At 44.4% G+C, this 14,590-nt stretch overlaps 3 protein-coding genes across 7 annotated transcripts in view; 2 read left to right on the top strand and 1 right to left on the bottom strand.

Moving 5' to 3' along the window:
• Positions 1 to 5,583, top strand: part of FAIM (Fas apoptotic inhibitory molecule) — a 20,786-nt gene extending 15,203 nt beyond the window's left edge. Inside the window, exon 7 of the transcript XR_012588487.1 lies at positions 5,430 to 5,583. The gene's annotated coding sequence lies outside the window, so the exon portion shown is untranslated. The remainder of the gene's footprint in view (positions 1 to 5,429) is intronic.
• The window catches only part of PARP9 (poly(ADP-ribose) polymerase family member 9), a 13,393-nt gene extending 6,423 nt beyond the window's left edge, over positions 1 to 6,970 (bottom strand). Inside the window, exons 1-5 of one of the 5 annotated variants that reach the window (XM_074595938.1) lie at positions 6,565 to 6,970; positions 5,537 to 5,576; positions 2,689 to 3,539; positions 1,026 to 1,253; positions 728 to 946 (exon numbers count right to left, since the gene is read on the bottom strand). In XM_074595938.1, coding sequence (XP_074452039.1) covers positions 728 to 946; positions 1,026 to 1,253; positions 2,689 to 3,531 — 1,290 coding nt within the window. In that variant the 5' untranslated portion in view covers positions 3,532 to 3,539; positions 5,537 to 5,576; positions 6,565 to 6,970. Of the gene's footprint in view, positions 1 to 727; positions 947 to 1,025; positions 1,254 to 2,688; positions 3,540 to 4,541; positions 4,682 to 5,422; positions 5,577 to 5,792; positions 5,927 to 6,007; positions 6,170 to 6,564 lie in introns of those variants that run through there. The other 4 variants (XM_074595937.1, XM_074595936.1, XM_074595939.1 and 1 more) reach the window with 4 other exon arrangements.
• Positions 5,716 to 14,590, top strand: DTX3L (deltex E3 ubiquitin ligase 3L). Its single transcript, XM_074595945.1, has 5 exons — positions 5,716 to 6,302; positions 6,591 to 6,784; positions 9,101 to 10,642; positions 11,376 to 11,593; positions 13,550 to 14,590. Exons 1-5 carry the CDS (start codon positions 6,131 to 6,133, stop codon positions 13,617 to 13,619), a joined length of 2,196 nt encoding a protein of 731 aa, XP_074452046.1. The 5' UTR covers positions 5,716 to 6,130; the 3' UTR covers positions 13,620 to 14,590.

Here is a 14,590-nt window from a genome sequence, read left to right as displayed (position 1 = left end):
TGGGTCAGGGCAACCCCTGGTATCAATACAGGCTGGGGGATGAAGGGATTGAACGCTGAGAAGGACTTGGGGGTACTGGTGGATGAAAAGCTGGACATGAGACAATAACGTGCACTCTCAGCCCAGAAGGCCAACTCTATCCTGGGCTGCATCAAAATAAGGGTGGCCAGCAGGTCGAGGGAGGGGATTCTGCCCCTCTACTCTGCTCTGGTGAGACCCCACCTGGGGTACTGCATCCAGCTCTGGAGTCCTCAGCACAGGAAAGATGTGGACCTGTTGGAGCAGGTCCAGAGGAGGGGCACAAAAATGATCAGAGGGGTGGAGCACCCCTCCTGTGGGGACAGGCTGAGAGAGTTGGGGTTGTTCAGCCTGGAGAAGAGGAAGCTCTGGGGAGACCTTAAGCTGCCTTCCAGTATTTAAAGGGGGTCTACAGGAAAGATGGGGACAGATGTTTTAGTACAGCCTGTTGCAATAGGACAAGGGGTAATGGTTTTAAACCAAAAGAGGGTTTATTCAGACTAGATAGAAGGAAGACATTTTTTACAATTCAAGGTCAGGTTGGATGGGGCTCTGAGTAACCTGGTCTAGTTGAAGATGTCCCTGCTTATTGCAGGGGGGTTGGACTTGATGGCCTTTAAAGGTCCCTTCCAACCCAAACTATTCTATGAGTCCTTACTCAATTTTAAACTGTGTTTTCCTTATTGGTAGCTAACAACAAATTTGTTACCTGATAGGCAATGTAGTCATCCGGGCAAAAGACAAACTGCACCTCCATCTTCTGCTTAGGGTGTGCCCTGGCAAAATTTAAAACCTCTTCGATCATGATCTCTGCCACTGTATGAACAGGCAGCATTAACGACCAAATCCCATTTGGTGTAAAAGAAACTGAGGGAGAGGCACAGTCCCGAAAGTAACACAGGCATCTTGTCACTGCAGCTTTTAATTCCTGCAAGAAAAACAAGTGTTTTAGTCCTCACATGACTCAACACAAAAATCAATTAAAGTCCAATCTAACTGATCATCACCTCACACAGTATCACGCTGTGGTGGTGTGACGGCCATACAACGTGCAGCACAAGCTCACAGGGCAAGTTATACCCTTTTGTTACTATGAGTGGTTTATATAACGAAGAATGTGTAAGATGAAACTGAAGTTCATCCCGAAGAGCTGAACCCGCTTTTTGCAGCAGCACTTTTGAAACTGGAGAGGAAAGGTCACCATTCACAGACACAGAATTAACAATAGCTGTAGTCTGAAAGAAAAGAGTACAAAGTTTCAGTATACTTCAAGTTTATTATTTGCAAGCTTTGCTACCATAGAGAACACTCTTTCTAGGGACAATTCCTTTAAAAAAGCCTGACTGCAGCAGATGAGCTGTTGGAAAGGTTCTCTTACTATTACTAAGGGCAGTGCTGGAAACACATCAAAGTATGCGCCTTCCAGTGGCAGCAGATGCATAGGTTTTTTTCAGAAGCAAACAGTGTGCCTAAGATCTGTTCAAGCCATCAGAGTGTATTTAACAGAATTATTAATGCAGCCACAAAAGTGACCCCTATGCACGTCATCAAATGCAATTCTGCAGCCAATTATCAATCAGCAGGAGAGAGCAATGGCTATGTCTGTTATCCCAGCCCACGCAGATGCTCCCCGTGTTAGGGTAGCAAGCGCTCGTCACCAAACTAGCGGGGTCAGTGCACAGAGGGGAACTGCAAAGCTATGGTTGCTTCCAATTCCCAGTGAAAACAGCAGATTCCTGTAGTAGGTCTTCTGTATTTCAAATTAAATATGTAAAATGCACAAAACTTGTTTACAGAATGCTGGTAACAGCAGTAATTGTTCTAACTTTAATTGTTGAAGATTATCTGAAGAGACAAGACTTTGAAGTATATTTTCCTCGTAGTCTTGAAGGCACGTGGTATCTTTCAAGTGCTGTAGAAATGCGTAATAAAATTCTCCACAATGTCGACTTTGCCATCCTTTGCTCTCACCTCAAAAAAATGAACTTCCTATTCAATTAAGACACTTATTTAAAATAAAAATTATGAACGTTTTTAAGATACAGTATTTGCTACAAGCAAATGCCATTCCTGCGATGTAGTTTCCAGTCAAAGAGCTCTGTTGGATTACTGTGACTAAGCTCATATATTTTCTAGCTAAAAAGTTAAATGAACCAATTTAAATGATGCACTGTTTAAAGGTAAGCTTCACATCATCTGTATGTTATTTTCAGCTGTTTCAGGGTTTGCTGAATAACTCCAGTAGTGACACCTATAAAAACACAAATTATAGGGAAAAAAGCAAGGCAAAAAAAAGGAGTAGATTTCTAGTGAATGCACGATAAAACGTGAACTCCCATGATGTTATAAGATAAACATTAACACAGGGATATATTACTATTAATCATGGAATCTTTAGCTGCTTCCTATTATCCCATAACAGCATGTATATAAAATTAAGAAATAAAAACATTCTAATGTTTAATACTCATCTAGGAAAAAAACCAACTCCTTGCTACTATAATTTATTTACCATTTGTAAATTGTCCTCAGGATCAGAAGATAACTATTTAGTGACGATTCTGAATAGTGACTATTCAGAACACGATATGTGTTCTGAACTCTTGGGCTCCAAATTCTGCATAGACTTGGAGGCAATTCCGTGTTCAACATATTACGGGACAGACTTACCTTCTGCTCTTCAAGGAGTCCTCTTACCATGCGCAAGCGAACGCCTCCAAGTTTGATGAAAGCTGAAGGCTGGCTTGGTGAAGCTGAAAGAGCTTCCTGATGTGTAAGAGTTTCCTGAAGTGAACTGGTATCGCCCAGAAACTTTTCACAGGCCTTCTTCATTTCTGCAACGGTAGCTTCACAAATGTTCACCAGGCGGATTTCCCTGAGGCAGCTTGGTGGACTCGCTTCAACAAATTCCTTTATAGTCGTTACAATCACTTGAGCACACAAATTGAGTGGGAAGCCAAAAACACCTGAACTCACTGCTGGGATAGCCACAGACTTTATATCATTTTCCGGAGCACTAACGTACTTCAGAACATTCACTATAGCTTCCTGAAGTAGGTGGCAACATCTTTCCTTTTCAATAGCCAACCATATTGGACCAACTGCATGAATAATTTTCTTACAAGGAAGCTTCCCTCCACCTGTCACTGCTATTTGGCCAGTTGCGAGTTTTCCAAACCTTTGAATATGAAGATTGCTTTGCTCTTGTATTTCTGGCCCTCCAGCATTCACAAGGGCTAATGCAAGGCCTCCTTGATGATCTAGACATTTATTGGCTGCATTCACCACAGCATCGGCCTTGTGTCTTGTGAGATCATCCTTACAAACGCAAATGTCAATTCCTTGCTTTAGTTTTTTCCTGTATACTTCAACAGTGCATTTTGTACTTTTGAAGGTCAATGTACAAGCAACCTTTTTGTAAATGAGATTACTTAGACAGTTCTCTCTTTTCTCCAGAGCTTCATAGGCATCTTTATTGATGGGGATCACCAAGGTGTCCTCATCCATTACCATGCTTGCCCCTAGGATACAGAATAAAATAAAGTGAAATTCAAGATAGTACTGTCAAAACATTGCTTTTTATATAGAAGTGTGGTTTATAGCTCTCAATTTTATCCTACTGTTGTAACTTACTCATATTTTTTGTCATAGTCTGATCTTCTCTCTCCCCTTTTCATAGGCCTTTCTAAGCCCAACTAAGCAAAGAAATCAAGGCCTCACATGTTCACTATTCTGTTCAAATTAACCTCCCCATCTAGTAGCTCCTTTCCCATCTTTCGTCAAGACCTTCTCCTCTTTCCTTCCGATGCCTTATGAATCACAGCTGGAAAGTGAAAAGTTCAGGCATGCTCTGGCAGGTGAACATATTTGAATGCTGAGAAACAGTCAGTGTTATGCTGTCCACTGTTTCCTGTAAGCCTGTGAATACTTTCAGTTTCATCTTTTCCATCAACAGCCAGCTCCCTTCCTGTAACTGAACAGAGGCCAGGCTCAGGAGTGGCCCGCTGCTGATCTGCGTCCTCTGAGAGACCACGCACCCTCCTCTGAGGCAGCCTGTCTTCCAGATTATCTTCTGGTGACCTGGCAGATGTCAGGCCTGGTAAAATATGCCCTGAGCCCCCAAACAGCCTGCTCAGAGTACTCTCAACAGAAGGACTACCATCATATACAGCCTGTAGATCCCTTGGGCAAATACCTTTTCCTTAGAAGTGGCTGACCTCTTCTCTTTCCCTATTCTTCCCCCAAAAGCACTAAATGACAACAACAGTATCACTGAGCCTGTGGTGACTTGAGAATTTGGGTTTGCCTTACTGTTTACCTGAGGAGGAAGCTTGGTTAAGATGTGTTTCCTCCTGCTACTTGTTACCTCTTTCTCTCTTACTTTCCTACAGTTTATTCTTCCCACCATTAGGCTGACACAACCATTGCCAGGGACATATTCTTAAATAAATCAGTGACATAATCTGAATTAGAAAAAAAAAACACACCACACCACAAAACTGAATTTGATTTAGAGCACCAACCTCAAAGAGTGATGCAGCAGCACAACTGAATAGCCTGAGAATAAATGGTGAGGAGGAAAAAGAAGCAGACAAGTGTGAGGGGAATTGGATCCTTTGGTCTTTGGTCTTTGAAATGGATCCTGTTACAGGGCTTCGTTAACTGTCTGCAGTGCTGTGCTGCATTTGCCACTAAAACTCCAGCAGAGAAAGCCAATGTGAAAAGCCATGCCGTAATCAGAGCTTCAAAATACTTGTAAAAGCAGAAAACACCCCTTCTCCCCCTCTGAGCTTGTTTTGCTGAGAGGGCTGAAGCCTGCCCCTGCCCTCTCCAGGGCATTCTCAGCATTGTGTCACTGATTCCCAGCAAGATCCAAGGGTGAGTCCCCCAGGCCTTTGCAGAGTCAGTGACACACAGCCACACCGGCAGAGGAACACTTGCCGTAACGTTCATTTAACCATGCCACAGAGATCTTACGCTGAGCTTTGTCTTTAGTTCTGTGTATCTTCTTTGGTCTGCACTTACAGCCCACAAGCAAGTTCTTTCTTTGTAAGGAACTTGTGAATTTGGAAGGGCTTTTTAAACCCCTTCTTTTAGGGAACAAAAATAACGGTGAAGAGTGGGGCAGTTTTTACATTATCGCTGTGGCTATACAGCCCTCTCCTGGCAGATACCAGCAGTACTGTATGCATTAGTTAATTAGTTTAAATCAATTTGTATGAGTTTAATCAAACTTTCCTCCTGGGTACGCTACCTACTTGTAAAAAGAGTCGTGACATTTTGCACTTATACACACTGATTCATCAAAACACTTCTGAACTCTTGCTTTGGAAAGAGAAACGCAAGCAAATCCTGTTGAAGTAATGAATAATAATGTTGATTCATAACCGTGCCTAATTCATACATTTCAGGTGGCTTCTGGCTATTCCACGTTGAGGTTTTCCCGTTTGCTGGCTGTAGCTGCAGCAATTTTCACCTGAAACGCAGGAACGCGCTGTGCAGGCGGCAGAACGCTTACCTGAACCGCTCTTCAGTGTGGAGCTCTCTGCACTGCAACTCTGTTGTAAAAAAAACCAACAAAACAAACAACAAAACACAAGAAAGAGAAAATACACGTTACTGCCCGATGGGCGGCGTTCCTACGGGAGCGGCTCTGCTGCAAGCGCCACCTTTTCAACAACCCCCATGAAGTTTTCTACCGTTTAAAACGCTAAAACGGAGGCCGGACACCCGCCTCCGAACCTGCCGGGGGGTGAGATGCCGGGAATTTTTACCTCATCCCGAGCTCCGTGACAGAAAACACCACTTTTTTTTTTTCTTTCCCCCCAGTGCCTAGACCCCGTCGGCGGGCAGGGGCGAGCCAGTCCCAGCCTGTGGCACAGGGCCGCTGCCGGCCGCAGCACCCCGCGCCCCTGAGGAGGGCGGCCCCGGGGCGGTGGGAGACCCCGCCGCCACCCGCCTCCCCCCTTCCCCAGCCCCGCTCTGTTACCTGGAAGATCCCCATTAACCAGCGTCCGTCTCCCTCTCAGCGCCGGGAGCCGGGGCGGGGAGCGGCGACCCGGAGAGGCGGAGCGGGAAGCGAAAGCGAAAGCGGGGAAGCGGCGGGGGCATCATGGCGGCGCCGCTGCTGGTGCGACTCTGCCCGGCCCCCGGCGCCGCCGACAAGCCGCTGCTCAAGCTCCAGAGCTACTTCCAGTCAGGGAAGCGGTCGGGGGGCGGCGAGTGCGAGGTGCGGGCGGGCCCCGAGCACGGCACCTACTGGGTGCACTTCCAGCAGGAGCGAGGTAGGGGGACGGGGGGCAAGACGGGCTGGGGCGGGGGTTGCCCGCAGCTCGGCACGGCCCCGCCGCTGAGGGGGCGAAGCGGCGGCTGAGCCCCGGACACCCCCGGCGAAGGGGGGATCAGTTGGCCCGCAGGTCCCTCAGGCGTGGGGGGGGCGGGAAATGGCCGCCGAGGGCACTATCCTGCGGCCCCGGGCAGCGGGTGGGCAAAGGGCAGGCGGTCTCTGTTGCCGTCGAGTTTTCAGGTGGCTTTTATCAGCCTTACCTCTGCCTGTCCCCAAATTGGGTCAGATAAGAGGAGCGTGGAATCCCGCACGGATCATGTCTTGGAATTGGGTGCCCGGCGCCTGAGGATTGTCATCCAGGTGGGAGAAGGGGATGCGGGAAAGAGCCCGGTTACAGCGCAGGCCTCGTCCAGCTCATCCTCCCCTCAGCAGGCTGCCGAAGGCCATGGAGACGCGTCAGGAGAAGTCATTACCAAAAAGGTACGTCAGGAAGAGCAGCAGCGAGCAGTGTCATGGCCTGCCCCACAAGTCCTTTGCGTTGTTTCGGTGTTTCATGCCAAGCAGATGTCAGTGAAATGGGGGCAGGGAGTGACTTTGGAGTGCTGGGTCACAGGTCATCCAGGCATGTTCCCAGGCAGCACGTTCTCCAGCATGGCTTCAGCATGTGCCAACTGCCGCTTCCCAGAGCGGCACTGTGGCGGGTTTCAACACCTCTGCTATGACGACAGGCTGGGAGAGTTGGGGTTGTTCAGCCTGGAGAAGGGAAGGCTCCAGGGAGACCTTATAGCCCCTTCCAGTACTTAAAGGGGGCTACAGGAAAGATGGGGAGGGACTTTTTACAAGGGCATGTAGTGATACGACAAAGGGTAATGGTTTTAAACTAAAAGAGGGTAAATTTAGATTAGATATAAAGAAGAAATTCTTCATTACAAGGGTGGTGAGGCACTGGCACAGGTTGCCCAGGGAAGCTGTGGCTGCCCCATCCCTGGAGGTGTTCAAGGCCAGGCTGGATGGGGCTTTGAGCAGCCTGGTCTGGTGGGAGGTGTCCCTGCCCAGGGCAGGGGGGTGGAACTGGATGATCTTTAAGGTCCCTTCCAACCCGAACCTTTCTATGATTCTGTGAATGCACCAAGGACTGCTCCCAAAAGGTGGAAGAATTTTGTGAGATTTGGATCCCTTCCAGCTACGCAGACCTCTAATACTATTTCAGCATGTTTTGTATCTTCAAAAAATCCTAATTACTTCAATCCCTCAGTGTTAAAAAAATCTGCTCTGATGGGATGTAGCACAGCAAACGTTATTTCAGACACTTTGAACTAAAAGTTATACATAAAAGAAAAGATCAGCTGTGTGTTCGGGACGTGGGTTAGGGCCAGGCAGCAAGTTATATGATGGAGATGTGTCTCTGCCAAGACACTGATGTCTGGCCCAGAGGGTTTACCCTGTTCTGCATAGTACCATAGATGTAGCTTTTCAAGTACAGCACGTGCTAACGTCGTGGTTATCTGATATCTGTAGCAGTATACTGCAAATTTCCTTATCCTTCTGTCTCCACCAAGTAGAGACGTGAACGTGTTTGTTACTATTTTTCAGGATCCTGTTTTCTGCCTTAACCCTGAGTTACTAAAGCGTGACTTTTGGGACTTTTTTAAAGAAAGATAGTAAGAGAAAACTAGAAAGTCCAATATAATTAAAGAACAATGTGATATAACTTATCTGTGACATGTTGTGTCTCTGTCACCCAGCACTAAGGGGACAGACGGGTTCTTTGGAGATCCTTGGCAGAATGGTGATGGCCCTAAGTTGTAGTTACAATTAAAGCTTTATGTTTTTGTAACATGATTTTATGATTAGCAAAGCATAGAATTAATGATCAGAAGAGCACAGGATTTCTACAAGCGTAATCAGTGTGGCACAGTTTTGTAAGTCGTGTAGCACTGAATTTTATAGCACAGCTTAGCTTGTGGTTTCTAATCAAGTGGACCCTCTGCAGACCATGTCAAAACTTAATACTTGGCTTGCTGTGTTGATAGAACAATCATTATCTAGACTCAAAAAACGCATGAAAGGATATGAGTCATTCACTCAGTCCTTGGAGGAAGCAGAGGTCGCTGGAGGTGTGCCTGGCCACCCGGGGATCGCGGGTCTCACTGTCCAGCAGCAGTTGAGGGCCAAGCTCCCACTTAGGGCTTGTAACTGCTTGATTTTGTAGACGGCGCCCTGCATGCTGTTACGCTTCCCTGTTCTGTGATCATCACCACCTGGTTGGTGTGGTGCCTGGGACCTTCAAGGCCCGAAAGGAGGGGAGTAGTTGGCCTGGTGCCCGGGAACCTTGAGCATGACAGGGAGGGGAAGAAGAAATGTGTTTGCTTCATCTATGCGGTGCACAGGACATTCAGGGCCTGATAATGAGGGGAAAAGGGACTAATACGTGACCAGCTTGGTTGCAGAGAATGGCCGTTAGCCTTATAAAATGCCGTTAGTTATGCTAATGGCATTGGTGGAGGTCAGGAGTAGGGAGTACTGGTCACAGTCTCAAACTAAGTAGCAAAGTTATTGTCTTTGTTCCCGCAATTCTGATGATGTTAACAAATTGGATTTAGCAGTTGATTGTTTTACTTACATGTGTGTGATATCAGTATATATATGTTGTAAAAGAAACACTATGTACAAATGTATCTATCGTAATCTGACCCTACCGAGACATATAGAGCTTTTCCTTCCTCAAATTACAGAAGCAGCAAGCTGAGAACCTTAGGAAAAACAACTACTGATATATTCTCGTCTTCTCTTTAGATATTTCTTACAGTATCTGCAACTTTGAATACCAGTATGTTCACTGCAGAGCAAAGGGAGAAAATTACCGTTATATGTCCAAATTTAAAAAGAGAAGGAAATCCTAATATTGATGGCTCTGAGCAATTGACGGGAGATTTTACTGATATTGAAAAAGCTTATCACTACTTTAAGGATATCCTCGCGGGCAATGACACAAACCATAATTTTTCACATGCCGAAAGTAAGAAGGGTTTGGAAGACGAAAATGGTCTGAGTACTGAAGAAATGAATGAGTTTACAGTTCCGTCAGCTCTATATGAATATTTCAATCATACCCGCAAAGAAGAAATCAAAATACTACATGAACGTTTTGGAGTGCGTATAAGAAGTAAAGATCATTGCAATGGAAGCACATCAGTGTGCTTCACTTCTGATGAAAGTCCTGCATTGATACAAGAAGCTAAAGATTTATTTATCAGAACTTTTCAGAAAAGCATAGAAGATCTGAAACAGGAAAAAATTCCCTTAACAAATGGTTACACATTAAATGAGACAATAAGGAAATTAAATGCCAGGTTTAGTAATCTTCTTGCCAAAGAGGAAGGGAATCAATTGCTGCTCCGTGGTCCAGCGACTGAGATTTTAGCTGCCAAAAAATTTCTAGCACAGGAGGATGAGGACAGCCAAACCGAAAAGAATATGAAAATATCATCTGAACTGTACAGATACAGGAATGGATTAGAAGTTGATGCTTCTGTGTTTAAATTGTTGGAAACAACATTAAGCAAAGAAATTGAAGACATTAAAGACAAATTTGATACAGTAGTAGAAAAGAAAGACAGTTCATACGGCCAGAAGGTGTTCATAATATTTAGGCCTAGGACCAAAACTTCTGATATGTCTTCACATGCTACTGAAAGTTTCATCAATGCATTTCAGAATGCCTCTGCAATGTTAAGAGAAAAAATCATCAGCTGTAAGCTTTCAGAAGATCAGAAGAAAAGATTAAATATGCTACTTAATGGAAAACAATTGGAAGATCTGCATGTAAAACTTAAGAAGGAGGAAGACAAACTCATCTTAAGTGGTTTACCAAAGCATCTTCATGCTGCTGAAAAGCACATTGTGAACCTTCTTAACATTGAGGACTCAACACAAACTAAAAATAGGACACCACTGTCCTCTGATCTCAGCTATCAAGAAGTTACGGAAGCATCTGAGAAGGAATACAATGGCAGGCAAAAGAATAATCTTCCTTCTGAAAGACAGTCCAAGGTGAAGACAGAAGAAGATGACAAAGATGTGTGTCCGATTTGCATGGAGACAATTAAGAATAAAGAAATTCTGAGAAAGTGCAATCATGCGTTTTGCAAAAGTTGCATTGACCAGGCCATGACTTATAAGCAAGCTTGTCCTGTTTGTAATACCGTCTATGGACTCATGGAAGGAAACCAACCAGAGGGAACAATGTCGGTTAGAACGATGTCTTCATCTCTCTCTGGTTATCCCAACTGTGGTACTATTGTGATTACATATAGTATGTGTGCTGGTATTCAAACTGTAAGTATATTTAAAGATTCATAAAAGGTATTTTTCCCACAACAAAACCAATAATATTGAATCTAAAATTAACTATTTTTCCATCATTGTTATGCATGTCCAGGAGAGACATTTCTTCGTTTTGTACAAATATGCAAGTATTTAATTCAGTATTTTTGGGTGCGATTAAGTAATATAGTAGGAATGAAATAGTCGAATGGTAGCCCTCCATTTCATATGCACCAGGACAGAGCTACCTGTCTTTAATTTGTACATTGGGGATAACTGAACTGAGATCTATGGAGTGATATTGTGTAAACAAAACTTTGTGAGTATAATGAGGATTCTCTGAGACATTCTCTTAGCTGCCGACACCATCAGACAAAAATGAATAGTGGGCTGGCTTGTAAGCTTTGCAGGTGAGAAATCAGCTTATTTTATGTGCTTAGAGTGATGACTAGGACTGAAAATGGATAAATGAAAAAGTCAGAGGAGTCAGACATGCCTTCGGGAGAGCTAAGAGGAAAAAACAAATTTAAAAATAACACTGGATGCATGAGTGATGATAAGAAAATGTGAACGAAACTTATATGGAAGAAATTATCTAATGAGAAAAAAACCTGCTCAAAATCAGTCATCAGTCATGCTATGTCCTTCTGTCATGCTATCCCACAGCTGGGATCTGTGATTTTTTTACACTTCCAAAGCATTTATGATATACAATATGGTTTGGTTTTGTTTTTCTACAAAACAGAGCAACCATCCAAACCCAGGGAAACCTTATTGTGCAACTCGTCGAATAGCGTATTTACCTGACAACAAGGAAGGGCGAGAAATTCTGCAGCTCCTCAGAAGAGCCTTTGACCAAAAATTGATTTTCACTGTGGGGCAGTCACGTACTACTGGTGTACGAGATGTTATCACATGGAATGATATTCACCACAAAACTTCCACGGTTGGAGGACCTTCCAAGTAAGTACTCTTCACTTTGTAATTTTGTTGCTACTCAGATATGTCAGGAAGGCTACCCTGAACATTTTCCACATTAGAGCTTTCAGATTTTGTCAGTATCAAAGTGGTCGTGGAATGCTCTATGGATCCAGGCTTGAATCACCTTCACCAATTCGGATAGGTGGAACAAGGGTGAGCTTAGTCTTCTGCTGCCCCTCAGGCCACTCATTCACCAGTGAGTTGTGTAAAACACCTACTCTGATGAGAAACCACTTCTAGTAGAGCACAGGACAGCAAGCTCTTGATAGCACCTAAGGTTGGACTCCTGATCTCAGCCTCTTCTCTTACCTGCTGTTTTGCTCCAGGAGGTGCTGGTCCATTATGATCCCACTAAAGACAGCACTCAGACTGTAAAATACGATTGGAAAGTCTACTTATTAGAGCTAACAGCAAGAAGAAAGAGATTGTAGTATAGGTATGGTTATGTCCCCTTAGATGTGAGGAACCCCAAATTGCACAGCATTCATTGGGCCTCCAGTCTGAGCACAGGATGCCGTGCCGACCCCATCCGTAGAAAGGGTTAACCCATTTTGGTCGTTTGAGCTATTACAGGATTTTCTTAGTAGAAAACAGCTCTGTTCAGCACTTCTTGAGGACTTGCTGCACTTCTAGATAAAGACAAGGACACGCAGGTGGTGTAATCACGGGTACGGAGCGGGAGCTGCCTGCAGCACCTCCCTGAGACTGATCTGGCCGACTCTGTCCTGTGGCCAAGGGATGTGCACAGCCCACCACAGGCCTGAAGGCCACACTGTACGTCCAGCACAGCACAGCATGGCGCGGGCCTGGGTCTGCCCCAGTTAACTGTTAATGGGGATCATTAATTCCTCAGTGTATGATGGTCTTCCGGTAAGGATCATTACGTTCCACCCCTTAATGCACATACAATTGACCATTCTTAAAGATATGATTAACTACAGATTATATCGGTAAATTGTTTAGCTCCTGGAAGGGATCTTAGAGAGACAAGAGGGAGGTTTGGAACAGTCCTTTCGAGCTTGTTGTAGCCTCCCAGGGGCAGGTGTCTTCCTGCAAGCTCTAAAGATTGGTGCCTAGATCCTCCTTCCTGGGCTGGGATCATAAAAGATCAAAAAGTATCAGTTTTACTTTATCCCCCCTCTCTGGCCAAATGCTCTCCCTAGTTATCACTTGCTTCATACACACTTTTGGCGATGCGCTACTTAAAATCCAGAGGTGCCGTTATATTTGTGTTTTGAATGCTGACTTGGATGCGCCTCAGGTCTGATTTTCAGACAGATGCATACCCCAGCGCCCCATCATTTTCCAGTGGGACAGCAGTCAGCTTCGAAAATCAAGATCTTAGTGTCATTTTGGACGACCAAGTTCAGCAGCTCCTTTTCTGAAGTTTTTAGCTTTACCCTGTCTGTACCACCTCTCTGACCTGCAAAATAGGGTCTGTTTTCTCTCTGGAGTAATGATGTACTTTAAGAAGGTAGAATAGGGGGATCTTATCAACACTTATAAATACTTAAAGGGTGGATGTCAGGAGGATGGGGCCAGGCGCTTTTCAGCGGTGCCCAGGGACAGGACAAGAGGTAATGGGCACAAACTTGAGCATAGGAAGTTCCATCTCAACATGAGAAGGAACTTCTTTACTTTGGGGGTGGCAGAGCACTGGAACAGGCTGCCCAGAGAGGTGGTGGAGTCTCCAACTATGGAGACATTCAAAACCCACTTGAACCTGTGTAACCTGCCCTGGGTGACCCTGCTCTGGCAGGGGGGTTGAACTAGATGATCTCCAGAGGTCCCTTCCAACCCTATGATCTATGGGACAACAGTAAGAAGTGCATGCATAAAATTTGTCAAGTGTTTTAAAAGACTCGGATAAGAAGATTCTGTAGAACTGTCAAGTGCTTCATTGCAGAAGTAGCCCTAACAATTCTTTTCTTCTCCTAGTTTTGGTTACCCTGATCCTCATTATCTGCAACGAGTTCGATCAGAATTGAAAGCAAGAGGAATTGAATGAAGAGATTTAACAACCGTCAGCTCTTAAGTGTAATAACTGAACACATAGCAGTTAATTTACTGTTCATACAAGAAGAAGGAAGTTACTTTGTTCAACTGCTGTACTTAAATCACTTGTCTTTCACAGTCAGCTCAGTAATCTTTTTTTCATCAAATGACATATGTTTGTTTTACACATCATTTAGTTCCTTGAATAATGCTTCACTCTGTGAGTAACCTTTACAGAATTTGCGTCTTGTGAGTGCAGCATCAGAACTTGTTGCACTTGTCAAATACCAAACTGTGTGTCTTATTTTACTAGTGAATCCGATATGCACTTTTTCCCACAAGTATTCAGTCCGACCACCAAAACCGATAGATCCACTACTAGCTTTTATTCGATCAAACACTTACTTTACCTTTGTGTAATTACATCTGTCATCATGGATAGCATCATGTAACCCATCTGCTGGAAGATTTTTATGCAGCTGTTATAGCATCAGCTGCAATGAGGCTGTGACCTCTTGCTTCTTTTCCTTTTCAGGGTAGAAACAGCATTAGCAGTTTGGGTTTAAAATGTGAAATTAGCATGGATAATGTATGAGGGGTTATGTGGGTGCTGCTGCATTTTTAGCCCTGCAGAAATGCTGAACACGCGGAGCCGCGTTGGAGCAAATGGAAAGTAACAGTGTCTGCAGCCATCTCTGGTCATGGGGTCCCGGTTCTGTGCCTGCCATCGTGTTTAAGCTTAAATACAACTTTTAAGTCAACTACATTCTTCCCATTGCTTCCAGTATATGGTTTAAATTGTATTGTAAAGATACTTTGTTGCTACTCTGCACTGCCTAAATAGCCTGATAATTACCTTTGTTGTGGTGTGAAACAAATAGCTTTCACCTAACGCAGCCGTAATTTGTAGTGAGTTAAACCATTTTTGTTCGGCTAATTAATGTAACTAATAAATAAAATAAATACCATCTGCTCAGTTCTGCA

The sequence above is a fragment of the Larus michahellis genome, chromosome 7 (genome assembly GCF_964199755.1).
Source record: "Larus michahellis chromosome 7, bLarMic1.1, whole genome shotgun sequence".
NCBI classification, from domain to species: domain Eukaryota; kingdom Metazoa; phylum Chordata; class Aves; order Charadriiformes; family Laridae; genus Larus; species Larus michahellis.
The sequence above is the reverse complement of the archived record's forward strand: the minus strand, read 5'-3'. Positions and strand labels throughout refer to the sequence as shown.